Source organism: Gorilla gorilla, chromosome 5, assembly GCF_029281585.2.
Source record: "Gorilla gorilla gorilla isolate KB3781 chromosome 5, NHGRI_mGorGor1-v2.1_pri, whole genome shotgun sequence".
Lineage (NCBI taxonomy): Eukaryota > Metazoa > Chordata > Mammalia > Primates > Hominidae > Gorilla > Gorilla gorilla.
The window spans coordinates 158,153,661-158,167,742 of record NC_073229.2 but is presented as its reverse complement, the minus strand read 5'-3'; the positions used below and the strand labels follow the sequence as shown (position 1 = coordinate 158,167,742).

General features: G+C 35.3%; 1 protein-coding gene across 2 annotated transcripts in view; it reads right to left on the bottom strand.

Moving 5' to 3' along the window:
- TBPL1 (TATA-box binding protein like 1) overlaps positions 1-14,082 on the bottom strand; it is a 35,447-nt gene that overhangs the window by 1,576 nt on the left and 19,789 nt on the right. For both annotated transcript variants that reach the window (XM_004044708.4, XM_055392001.2), the window contains 5 exons: positions 5,636-5,814; positions 3,247-3,329; positions 3,017-3,080; positions 1,417-1,520; positions 1,225-1,319 (listed from right to left, as the gene is read on the bottom strand). In XM_004044708.4, coding sequence (XP_004044756.1) covers positions 1,225-1,319; positions 1,417-1,520; positions 3,017-3,080; positions 3,247-3,329; positions 5,636-5,770 — 481 coding nt within the window. In that variant the 5' untranslated portion in view covers positions 5,771-5,814. The remainder of the gene's footprint in view (positions 1-1,224; positions 1,320-1,416; positions 1,521-3,016; positions 3,081-3,246; positions 3,330-5,635; positions 5,815-14,082) is intronic.

Sequence of the window (14,082 nt, the reverse complement as noted above, 5' to 3'; positions counted from 1 at the left end):
GCTTCTCAGACATCCAGGCTCCAAAGTGTAGAAACAGAGAGCTGAAAGAAGGGAACAAACAGACTCGTCTCCTATCATCCCATATTTAAGATGCAGGTGGGATCTTGGGAATACGTTTTGAAAGTCCCCAAGGAAGATGGAAAAACCCATGGGATGAGTCAAAACTAAAGTTTATTTGTTGAGAGACTAAATTATTTTCCTCTGTGGATTGAAGAAAGAAAAAACAAAGCTCAAGGATATTAAAGACATTTTCTTTAATTCTTTTTCGCCTAAGGTTGGGCCTGACTCCCAAGCAATGCCTCTGTACAATTTATAATCATAGTACCATTAAAATGTCACACAGCATGTTAATGCTACCCTTTGACATGAATGCCTAGTTTTCTGAAACCACCCTTTCTCCAAATAAAGATTCAAAAGATATAGCAAGACAAACATGACAAACAGGTACCAATTATATTTAATATTTTGCTTATGTAAAACCTCTGTGACATTTATGAGTTTCTCATGAGAATTTTAAATGTAAGATATCATGAATTTACAAAAAAAAAATCATACTATGGATACATATACCAGAATATGTATATATATATTTGTTTGTTTTTTTTTTTTTTTTTTTTTTAGACAGAGTCTCACTCCGTTGCCAGTCTGGAGTGCAGTGGTGCGATCTCAGCTCACTGCAACCTCCGCCTCCCGGGTTCAAATGATTCTCTTGCCTTAGCCTCCCGAGTAGCTGGGACTACAGGCGTTCACCACCACACCCAGCTAATATTTTGTATTTTTAGTAGAGACGGGGTTTCACCATGTTGGCCAGGATGGTCTTGATCTCTTGACCTTGTGATAAGCCCGCCTCAGCCTTCCAAGTGCTGGGCTTACAGGCATGAACCAATGCACCTGGCCCACCAGAATATTTTTAAAGCTCCACACTGGAAACTACTCAAATGCCCAATAAGAATGAATGATCTACATACAACTACATAGAATATAATATAGATGAAACTCACTAAGATAATGCTGAGTGAAAAAAGCACAAAATAGTAAGTGTAACGTTTATAAATAGTACAAAAGTAGGTAAAATGCATCTAGTGTTAAAAGTCAGGAGACTGGTTCCTCTAAAGGGCAGAAGTGACTGAAAGGAACAAATCACACATTATTTCTATCTTGGTATGAGCATCTTGTATCATTCAATCCATAATTGATAAGTGTGGTTTCGATATCATAGAATACCTGTTACTGTGATACTTCCTGTTGAAAAAATCTGTAACGTAGCTCTTAGAGATTTTATCCGATAGCACACAGCAGGATGAAGTTCAGGTTCGTAACTACACAAAATAAGCCACAATTAATATAAATATTTATACCCTGACTAGTAATTTCAAATTTGGTAATCTCTCAAGATAAATTGCTTCAAAGACTTACCTGGCATGAGGTCTATTGTTCTTTGTGAATTCTGGCAAACGGATTTCAAATGGCATGTTACACACTGCCAGAACGTTAACAACCTTAAAATCTGTAAATATTACCTTTAGGAGAGAAGTAAAACTCAATAAATTTATTTTGAAACAAACAAACAAAAAATCTGCTCATCATGGCAATCCTTAAAAACAAGAGCAAACAAGATAAAACAAAAACATTTTAAGTGTATGTTTAGTACTGTAAGTTGTGTAGCATGGAAAGCTTTAATTCAGTTTTTTAAAAAGCTCAAAAACTCCATTAAAAAAATTAAAACCTGAGGTATTTGCATGATCAAAACAGTATGGGTCTTTCTAATCATATGTTTAATTTTTTAATACTTTAAATGAAATATTTAAAACTACTGAGAAAGGAGAGAGAATAATGAGGGAAAAAATTTAAGTCCAGGTCATCCTGCTAGAGTAAAAATGGAAAAGATGTCACTTTAAAGTCTGTAAATACAGAGTGTACACTGGGCTCCAAAAGTCAGATGTTTTTCTCATATGCAATAAGGCAAAATGACATTTCTGTGAGATTAGCTAGATGTTTATTTTCTTTCTGGGGATAGAGTGATAAAGTTGTTTCTAACTAATTGGGATTTCTCTCAACACTTCTAATGTTACACTAAGAAAAGAAGTTTCAAGGCCGAAAATAATGCTGTTAACATTAATAACTTTGGCCACTCCAACCAACATCTTCAATGTTTCATCTCATTATCTTTTCAAACATTCCTCCTAAAACCACAATTTTGGGTGAGCGAACTATCCTTCAACTCAGCCTTGCACACAGCAGTTGCACAAAGCCAGGAAACCGCAAAGTGGCAGCACTCTCAAATCACAGTACAACTCAAGCCTCTCTCTACTGCCACCCTCCTCAAGTACCAACCCCCACTCCCCACCAGCCGCTCAGTCTCTTCCTATCGCCCTCTACTTCAGAGAGACTGAGTCATCAGAGGGAAAGGTAACTTCCTATCCCCACTTCTACAAACTTGTCTCAATCCCAGACAGTCTTGCCCTCATCTTCAGGGACCATTCTCATCTTTATCTTTCATTTATTCATCATTTGCAAGTGACCTAGCAAGTCCATAATATGTAATCGTTTTATTCAAAGGTATACCTCTATCAAGTTATAGTGATGAGGCTGACATGCCAGTGACAGTCACGTTACAAGTGTGAGAGCCTGCCAGCTGGTGTGTCCATGTCAACAGCCTCTGCCATTCTCTATTCACCATTCTGACCTGGCATTCTTGAGATGACCAAAAACCATTTTGTTTGTGTACGTCAGAGGTGAAAACACTTAAAAAAGAGTTGAAAAGGAAATTAACTTGTGAGGAAACAAGTCTCTTTATGGGAAAGGAATTAGGGAAAAAGCTAGGATCCTTTACAAATACCCACATAGCCAAATTTTGCTACTAATTTTCACACTGAGGGGCAGTATTAAAAAACCTAGAAAAAGTTTAATCATAAGAGTAGTACGCATAGTGATTTCTTGAGTCTATTACAATTTTTAATTCTATAAAAATAAATCCTTGAATATTTGTAGTTTAGATACTATTTGAAAACGTTACCTGAAAACCTAGTTTCTGCAGACTGCGGGCTAAGCGTCTGGCACCAAATTTAGCTTCTTCTTCACTACAGTTTTAAGGAAAGAAAAAGATTATCAGTTACACAGGAAATAAATTTTATACTGAGGAACATAACAAACTTTACATATGATTTTGCTGTTAAGTCTAGGAAAATGTCCTTTCCATTAGGGAAAAAGTAAAAAATAAAAATAAAAAACCTAAGTAGCATTTACCTTGTTGCTCCAGTGCAAATAATTTTTCCTGAGGACCAAATTGTAGCTGTAATTCTAGGTTTTCTAAGCTTCATTAATACTTTCTGGGGGGAAAAAGAATCTGATTACCTCATAAGCATTATTTTTCACATAAGGTTCTTTCTATATAGTCATATTAATGTCCAAATACTACTCTCCAAGCTTATCCAAGACTGCAATAACTGCTCTCCAAATCTACCATTCTGAAATCAAGTACAATACTGAATACAAAGAACATATTAATCCAAAAAGACATTTGATTAATTAAAAATACAAGGTGTATAGAAATCTCTCACTCTATATACTTGAAATCAATGTACTCCAAGTATATGAACAATTCAACTCTCATTCCACCCCAGTCACATAACTGGAACTTCCATGGTTCCTCACACACACCAAATCTGTTCATGCCTCAGAAGCTTTGCAGTAGCTGTTGCTTTCATTTGGAATATTATCCCCTCAGTATTCTCACTTCATTCAGGTCTCTTACCAGATGTCACCTCCTGAAGAGAGGCCCTCCCTAATCATTTCCCTGAAACACCCATCCCTTCATCGCTTTCTAATTCCTAATTCTGCTTTCTGCTGCTTCATGGTACCCATCACTACTTTATATTGCATCCTAGAGTTGAGATGCTTATTACATACTCAAGTTCAACATCGGCATCTTGAATAAAGGAGAAATGTTGGAGCTGGAGATGTAATTAGAAATTCCTTTAAAGCTATGGGTTACAATGAAATAACTACAGAGTGTGTATAAATAGGTCAAGGACTAAGCTCCAAGAAAATATGCAAATTTAAATTTTCATTCCAACTTTTCATTAATGGAAATATTTGTTAGATGCTCATTCTATGTAAGAAAGACATAAATGCTCACTGACTAACATAAATGAATCAGATGTTTCTGCTTAAAATTTTTGTTACATTTTGTGTTCTTCATTCTCTGTCATATGCCATATTATCAAACTAGAAAGCTATTAAATCTGGGCAGACTCAAAATTTACCAAAGATCAAGATAAAATTTGAACTAAAATACATTATAAAATTTCATATACAAGTGACTGAGAAACACCTGACTGAGTTTATCCTACATTTAATTGTCTCTCACCACCACCAGCTTGTCTATCAACTCAGAATTTTCAATTAACCTGCCTTAAAAAAACTACTTCCTTTCCATATGTCATGCTGAAGTACCAAAGCAGTGTTAGGCATATTCCTCTCTAAACTTTTGAGCAGACATATTTATTACTTTTCTAAAGGAAAGATGGGATTGCTGACAAACTTGAAAATCTTTGTGAGTCACTGAAATTTTTAATTGAATTTAATTCATCTTTACTTAGTTTCTAGTACTAAGAATTAATGACGGCCAGGCACGGTGGCTCACGCCTATAATCCCAGTACTTTGGAAGGCTGAGGTGGGTGGATCACGAGGTCAAGAGATTGGGACCATCTCTGGCCAACATGGTGAAACCCCGTCTCTACTAAAAATACAAAAATTAACTGAGCGTGGTGGTGTGCACCTGTAATCCCAGCTACTCGGGAGGCTGAGACAGGAGAATTGCTTGAACCTGGGAGGCAGAGGTTGCAGTGAGCTGTGATCGTGCCACTGCATTGCACTCCAGCCTGGAGGAAGAGTGAGACTCCGTCTCACCAAAAAAAAAAAAAAAAAAAAAAAATTAATTAATGGCAATTTACATAGGTATCCTGGCATCTAATTTTTAAAGCTAAATAGAGCCTTGAGATACATTCTTAATTTTCATAACAAATGTGTAAAATACATATTCATCTCATCAATCTTTGGTTTATAATGACATCCAATGTCTTTTATAATGTTAATCTCAAAACACTAAGGTTTTATTATTACTTATTAATATTCAGGCTTTAAAATATTACAGGTTTAACAAAAACTAAAATTTAAGATGTCCAGGTTAAGATATAAATCATATTATTTTCAGCAGTTTGTTATGAAAGAAAACCATCTACCTTTGTTAAAGAATATGACAATTAAAATACTATAAAAATTATAATATATATTAAGGCATCATTCAAATATAATTCAAATATAATTATATTTGAATAGGTACATGTGCGAATATAAAGGTCCCTTTCTTCAGTTAAAATAAATTGAGAGAACAATAAAATGTCTCTGTAACCAATGAGTTCTTTGCTGATTCAGGTACCGGCACTCTATGTACAAAAGCTTGCACCTCCATGAGAGGAGGGATTGCTTTTACAGGGCTCACTTCTGTATCCAGGACAACCAGCACATGGTAAGGTGCTCATAAACTATCTGTAGAATGAATACATTTTAGTATTAGTCATAGAACTATAAAATTAGGCTATGTAGTACAAATACGAAAACTCAGATACTTACTCCAACATCACGTTTATAAATTACATTTGCTCCTTCCAAAGCAATCTTCCTTAAGTTTAAATGACATCTTGTTCTAAAAACACAGACTACATTTGTAATTAGAATGTCCAATGCAACATCACTGTCTGCATCCATTGGGGTGGTTTTAAAATTTAGATTTCCACCACGAAGATCACATCCTGAGAAATAAAACAAAATAAAGTCATTAAACTTAAATGTTGTTAATTCACTTTTCACAATTTTGAAATTGAAATGTAAAAAATGAATCTATATTATTTATTTTTCAAATGTTACTAGAATCAAATCATGTCCGTGGCCGGGCACAGTGGCTCACATCTGTAATCCCAGCACTTTGGGAGGCCAAGGTGGTTGGATCATCTGAGGTCAGGAGTTCGAAACCAGACTGGCCAACATAGTGAAACCTGGTCTCTACTAAAAATACAAAAATTAGCCGGGCATGATGGTGCATGTCTGTAATCCCAGCTACTAGGAAGGCTGAGGTGGGAGAATCACTTGAACCTGGGAGGCGGAGGTTGCAGTGAGCTGAGATCGTACCACTGCATTCCAGCCTGTGAGACTCTGTCAAAACAAACCAAATCATGTCCTTTCTTTTCCCCACTAAAAATGTCATTTTTTAAAAAGCTAACATGACATCTAATATATTTCAAAATCTAGGCCTAACTTTCATTCCTTAAACTAAAAAGTAACTTTTACTTGACAGGAGCTTGCCAGACTTATCTCCTGCTATTCACCTCTACAAACACTACGTTCCAGGTGTACCACAGTAATGACAAATCCCCAAATGCACTGCGTTCAAGGGTTGGACTCTGGTCCCAATGTCTAACCATTAGTGGCATATAACCCTTCTCATGCAACTTGCTGGTACTATAAAAAATATGACATACTTCTATTTCAAACAGAGTAATTGACTTAAGTTTAAAGCAGCAAAAATATGAATAACATTTACTAACAGACTTTTCTCATTACTAACCATTCATTCATTATTTTCTTTCTGAACACCTATACACTGAAGATAATGGAGGGAAAAAAATGATTAAGGCAAAGTCTTTTGTCCTCAAGGAGTTTGCAAACTTGAGTGTATAGGAGGAGCTCTATCAAATAATTTGCATAATACCATTTTTATCAAGATCAGAATCTTCCAACATGTATTTGCCAAGACTCCTATGATTTATACAAACAAACAAGCCCCAGTTTTTACTAAGTACGTGACCCATGACCCAGCTAAAAAATTCTCTCTTTGCGTTTTCACACTTCAAAAAATAAACAATGGCAATTTGACTTAACTCACAAAAAGATCAGAAAATGATAAAAACATACTATAGTTGTCTTTAAAATTCCTTGCAGCCACAATGTAAAAAACTAGTATTCTTTATAATAAGGATTCAAATTATTATATAACTAAAACAGTGAAGGGGCCAAGAGTCTAAATAAAGAAGGTCTTGTTTCTCTGCCTTTCAGTTTCTGATAGAACACAGTGGCAAACCAGACCAAGACTTCTGACACCTCTATAAGACCATATGGCATTCAATTCTGTGTATCAATTGTACCTCAACTTCATTATATTTTTTCACTCTTATATTCCCATATTCCCCTTCAATCTGTGTATCTTTTTGTTTTTCTGTTATTTGTGCATGTTTGAGCTACCTCAAATAATTTTTATGTATGAGGAGTGAGGCAGGGGTGACAATAGGAACTGATGGATAGATATATAGGCAAACAGATTAAAAAGCAGAGGCACAGGGCCAGTTTATTACCATTGGTCTTAAGCACGTGCAATGTCTGACTCACCACTTAATAGCTATCAGAACTTGGGCAAGTTATGTAACCTGTGTCTCAGTGTTCTCATATGTAACATGGAATAGACCATGCCTACCACACAGCAGTGTTGTGAAAATTATATAATGTATGAAAAGTACTTAGCATATATATCTAGGATATTGTAACAGTAAATGACTGTAATTATTGATGAAATAAGTTCAAATCAACAGGCAGAGGATTTCTTAGCACTACTTCCCATGATTACATTAGAGCCCAGTTACTGAGCCATCTGACAGCAGCAGGTTTTCTGCTAGGCTCCTGGCTGCTTACCCCAACATCCATTCCACCCTGCCTTCATAATGATCAGAGCTCAGATGTTTAGCTGGGTACAATGTGGCAGAAATAAAATAGTATAGATGTCAGCCTCCCTGGCAACAACTGGTATAGCCAACTGGCCACCTGAATATGTTCTGGTCAATGAGACATAAAATAAAATGGTTATGTATCTTCTGGGAAGCCTACTTAGAGCAACCAACTAAGCCAGCAAGGGCTCCTTTGCCTTTCTGCCCTTTTTCATTCTTGCTGTCTAGAGGTTGGATATGAGAGCTAGAGCTCAAGTAGCCAATTTTGCACCACGAGACAATGAGGATGAGGATGGTAGAACAACAAAATAGAAGCAGCCTGGGCCCCTGACGCTGTGAATCTCCTTATTATCCCTGTTCTTCTTAATTCTAGACCTCATGAGTATGAGAGAAAAATCAGTTTACCTCATGTTGGATTTCTGTGATATACAGCCAAACCTAATCCTAACTGTTGCACATCCCTTGAGGATAAGCTACCACAAGGCAACTACTGAAGAAGAAACTTCATGCGAATCAACTATCAAATTTACTATTTTACTTGTTTTTATATCAAATAGGAGAAAACAAATTGACTCAGATTTACTACTTTGAGTTCTACTCTACTCTGAATTTACTACTTTGAGTTCTGCCTGAGGGGACAACACTAAGGACAATATAAGTAAAACTAAGTCAAGAAAAAAAAGGGTAAAGAAAATCCGTGTGAATGCAAAAAAGAAGCCTTGAAATTCAAAATTTGTGATTTTTCATCATTTCAGCAACTTAAATTTTAAAAATAAGGTCATGGGAATAGTTCATCATAAGTTACTAAGTATTCATATTTTATAATATGAGTAACCTGAAAAGCAGGCTCAGAAAAGATTGCTTTAATAAGAAGTTTTCAATTAAAGATGCAATATAAAAAGTCAGTACTTTTTTAAAAGAGGCAACCTACATAAAAGACCACATTTTTCGAAGCATGAAAAAAGGCCCACTTGCAATCAGTTCATCTGTCTTGTAGAACGAGAGCACAGAACTGGATATTAACAAAGATTTACTTTCTAAAGCTAAACATATTATATCCCTTTTCAATAGGATAATTAGAATGACAGTCCAATGAAACAGACAAATCTCAATTTCTTTTTTTTCTTTTTGAGACCAAGTCTCGCTCTGTTGCCCAGGCTGGAGGGCTGTGACGCGATCTTGGCTCACGGCAACCTCCGCCTCCTGGGTTCAAGCAATTCTCTGCCTCAGCCTCAGGCACCCACCACCATGCCCAGCTAATTTTTGTATTTTTAGTAGAGACAGGGTTTCACCATCTTGGCCAGGTTGCTCTTGAACTCTTGACTTCGTGAGCCACTGCCTCGGCCTCCCAAAGTGCTGGGATTATAGGTGTGGGCCACCGCGACAGGCCGACAAATGGCTCAGTTTCTACAAAGCATCTGATTGCCTAACATGTCCCTTGTATTTTTAAGTGTAGTGACATACTTTATCGATGGGTTAAACAGGTCTAACTAAATATTAGTAGTTCAAAGGCTTAGGTTATTGTTGAAAACACAGACTCACTACTTTGTTTAACTTAAAACAAGAAAAACAATAAAACAGCTAAAGGAAAGATGGAAACTAATTCCCAGAAGGGAATAAATATTCCAAGTTGTTTATGACTACGACGGTACCTACAGTTAAACATCAGAATCACCTATTTCCCCTACTAAATTCTAAGCTTCTTGAGGTGAAAGACTGTTTTATAGGTCTATATATTCCCATGACTCAACATCGTATCTGAAACATTGTAAATGTTCAATTATTTGGTGTATGAACGCTATGAAATCCAACATTTCAAACTCTTAACTATATTAAATTTCTCATCTACCCAGAATTCCAGATTATTTCTTTTAATTCTAAGCATGAAAAAAAAACTGTTAGCAAGGCTGAAACTATTTCCAAAGCCACCTATTTTCACTGAATGCAAAAGAGTTAACGATCTTTTTTTCCTACAAGCCCTTTGACACAACATTCATGAAAATGCATATACAGTACACTTCATTATATTTCATGGTGGTTTATACATGATTTTTTTTAATTGGTTGTATAGATTCCAAGGGGAATGTGTTTAAGCAACTCCACCAAAAATACAGCATTTGAAAGTGACATTTAAACTCACAAGGCTATTAAGCCTGCTAATCATGGCACTACCATATATTTAAGATATACAAAAAGGCAAAAAGAACACAATGAACAGCTATGTACCTATCATTCAGCTTAAAAAATAAACATTACAATACAACTGATGCCTCCCCATGCTGTTCTTCCAAATCACATCCTCTTCACCTTTCCCTCCAGAGAAAGCCTCTACTTTCAATTGCAGTCTTATCATTCTCATATATTTCTCTTAAACTTGTTATACAAACACAGTGTTATGTTCCTAAATCCAATTAATTCTTGATTTTTAAAAGATTATTGATGAATCTGGTTTGCTAATACTTCATTTAGTTATTGGGTAAAATTAGCCTATACTCTTCCTTTCTTGTATTGTCCTTATCTGGTTTGAGCATCAAGATTATACTAGACTCATTAGACAATTTAAGGTGGCTTATTTCTTTTTTCTTTTTTAATTCTCTGGAAGACAGGTTAGAAGACGTTACCTGAAGATTATCTGGAACTGTTTCTTGTTTGATAAATTTTTAAGACAATTTCTAATTTTTAAATTAGATTGAATTTAAACTTTTAAATTCAATTTCTTCAAGAGTTTTAAAATAATTCATGTCTCTGTTTTCTTCAAGTCTATTTTGCTAAATTAAATTTTCCATTTCTTCTAAATTTTAAAATTTACTGGGCATACAATTCTTCATGGTCGTCTTAATAATCTTTTAAAGTCTCTGTTGTAGCCTACTTACCCTTTTTTCACTGTAGTATCATTTATTCCTGCTTTTTATTGCTCTCGTCAATCTTGCTTTTTTTCCGCTTTGGTTTCTTCTCAGAACAAACTATCAGTAGCTGATCCTCTCTAGTGAATTTTTTGCCCATGTCCATTGTTTCCTTCCTTCCACAGATTTAATATATTCTTTTTCTAATTTCTTAAATGAAAGTATTTAAGTTGAATACTTAATACTTTAGTTTTTAACTGTCTTTTCTTGTATAAACACATAAGACAATGATAACCCAGTGTCTTAGGTGTGACTGAAGTTGGATATGTGTTTTCATTATCCCTTAATTCTAACGATATTAAAATTCATTTTTTCTTAGACTAATCGTTTATTTAGCAGTTCTTTGCATTTACTAGTAATTGAGGAAATGCTAACTTAAAAGAATAAGATGACACTTACTTATATTGGCAAATATCAAACGATGTTGAAAGTGTGAGTAAATCAGTGTTCTCTTACAGTCTGGTACAAAAACTTTCTATAGGAGATACTCTGGCTGTGTGTATTCAGATAATTTAAAATGCAAATATATGTGGAACTATAGTCAACCAGTAACAATAAGAAATAACTGAACTCATCTGGGCACGGTGGCTTATGCCTATAATCCCAGCACTTTGGGAGGGCGAGGTGAGTGGATCACGAGGTCAGGAGTTTGAGACCAGCCTGACCAACACAATGAAACCCCGTCTAAAAATACAAAAATCAGCTGGGCGTGGTGGTGCACGCCTGTAATCCCAGCTACTCAGGAGGCTGAGGAAGGAGAATTGCTTGAACCCAGGAGGCGGAGGTTGCAGTGAGCTGAGATCGCGCCACTGCACTCCAACCTGGGTGACAGAGCAAGACTCCATTTCAAAAAAGAAATAACTGAACTGACCAAAGTATAATAAGATGATATATGGCAATTTTATTTATAACAGAAACAACCTGCACATCCAATGAAAAGGAACTAGTTAAATACAGTACAGTCTTAATATAATAGACTACTAAATGGAGTTTATAAATTATAAAGCTAGACAGATGTAGAGATGTAGACAGAGGTCCATAATGTTTGCCAGAGTAGAAAAAATTATATGTCTAATTATGAGTTCATTTTGGCTTATGTATCTACACATGCACTTACATAGTTTATCTGCCAAAATGTTAACAACTGTTCTATTCAGAGAATTGGCACAGCAGGGTGACTTTTTTTTTTTTTTTTTGGTAAAGTCTGGATGTTTTAAAATAAAAAAACAAATATATATATATATATGTTAGGTTTAATATAAGAAAAATAGTTGTTCCCATTCTGATTTAAATACAAATACCAATTATTTGCCCACTGCCCAAGGCCTAATATTAAGACATAGCTTGATCAGGTGTTTTGTCCTGTTTCTCAAGGAAATGGCTTAGTGTGATTTGTCAAATATCTTATAAAAAAAGCAAACTTCAAAACTGTAGCCCTTCAGGAAGTGGCATATTTCTAGCTTTCTATTAAAATACATCATAGAAGTTAAAGCACATTCTTCCCCACTCAAAGATTTTGTGTACAAGAACACATCATCTGTATTTTTGGTCCTCTTTCTAGTGGTGTTCAAAAACATTACTCCAGCAACTACAATGAATTGAAACCTTAACTGGAAAACATCGCCACCTTCTGGCTTTTACGACAAATTGCATCAAAGACTACTGCATTTAAAATTTTCCACACCAGGAAAGATATTTAAACTGAAAGGCCACAATAAACCCTGTCATAAAAACGAAGCAAAAATAAATCTAAAATCTAATTGAAAGCCAAGAGAATAAATAAACCTGAGAATACAGAAAAGAAGAATCTAGCTACTTAAAGTATACTCAAGTTGAAGCTGAGGATACAGAGGAATGGGCCTCAAGGTTCTAACCACAAAATTACCATCTATGATCTAAGAAATGGCAGAAGCAGGGGAGGACTGATAATAGACCAATTTGCAAACACAATAGGAACCCACATGGTCTCCTAGAGATAACTCTTTTCTAAAAGAAAGACACGCCATTCAAAGTAACCTCATATCCTTTATAAAGCTCCCCAAATAGTAGATTAGGAAATAGACATTTTGTGTCCCAATCCCAACACATTACTTGACAGTCTCTCAACACATGCCTAGAATCAAGATGAAGAAAAGCTAACATTTGCCTTTTAGAACGATGTTTCTTCGTATCTGTTTGATAGTATAACATAAGCCTTATAAAAGGGGGCTCTGACCTAGTGTTCCCATTTAGCTATGTGACACTGGGCCACTTACCTAACCGCTCTCTAAATCCTCATTTTCTCATCTATAAATTGGTGATAATACCACCTGTACCTCACAGGGTGCTTTTAAGGATTAAATATTATTATCCATGCCAAGTATATAGCATACAGTATGTGTTCATTAAATGGTGGCTATTACTGACAGATGGATTCACCAATGTTGAATATTAATTGTATTATTAATGAATTGATGCAAAACTTGAGAACAGTTACAGATGAGGGGAAAAAAACAAACACCAAGATCATAATAGGTTAGGCAAGGGTCAGCACACTACAGCCAATGGGCCAGTGCCTGTTTTGCAAAAGTTTTATTGGAACACAGCCATGCCCGTGTGTTTCCATAATGACTACGCAGCACAACTGAGTAGTTGTGACAAGAACCAAATGAACCACAAGCCTAAAATATTTACTCTCTGGCCCTTTAAGAAAAAGTTTGCTGATTACTGGACAAGCCCAAAGAGGCACTACCAACAAAATAAAATTTATCACTGATAAATGTAAGGCCCTTATTTTTAATTAAAATGACAAAATGTCTGTATAACATGGTCCTTGATTAGATCCCAGTTTTAACAAATCAGTATAAAAGATATTTGAGAGAAATTTGAGTGATTTGAGTGGATCTGAATAGATCTGAGTGACATGAAATTATGAAATTACTGTTAATTTTGTTAGAAGAGAAAATAGAGTGGTTATGTAGACAGACTTTTTTTAGAGATGTAGACTCAAATACTTGGGGGAATGTCTTGTCTGCAATTTAACTTTAAAATCTTTCACTGTTTGAACTCAGTAACAAATACATTGAGATACAATTTCAGATGACTCTTGATGTCTGGAATCTTGCCACCAAACAAATTTGGATAATCTATTCTAAGATAAAGTACAGACTTGTATAGTAGTTATCACAGTATTTTAGGACCAAAAAATGCTGTATTACTGCTTCACCTCTTAACGATTATTAGATCAAGATGACAGAGATTATATCCAACTAAAAAGCTTTTGCACAGCCCAGGAAACTATTAACAGGGTGAAAAGCCAACCCACAGAACAGGAGAAAATATGTGCAAATTATATATCTGATAAGAGATTAATATCCAGAATATATATAAGAAATTCAACCAACTCAGCAAAAGAAACAAATAA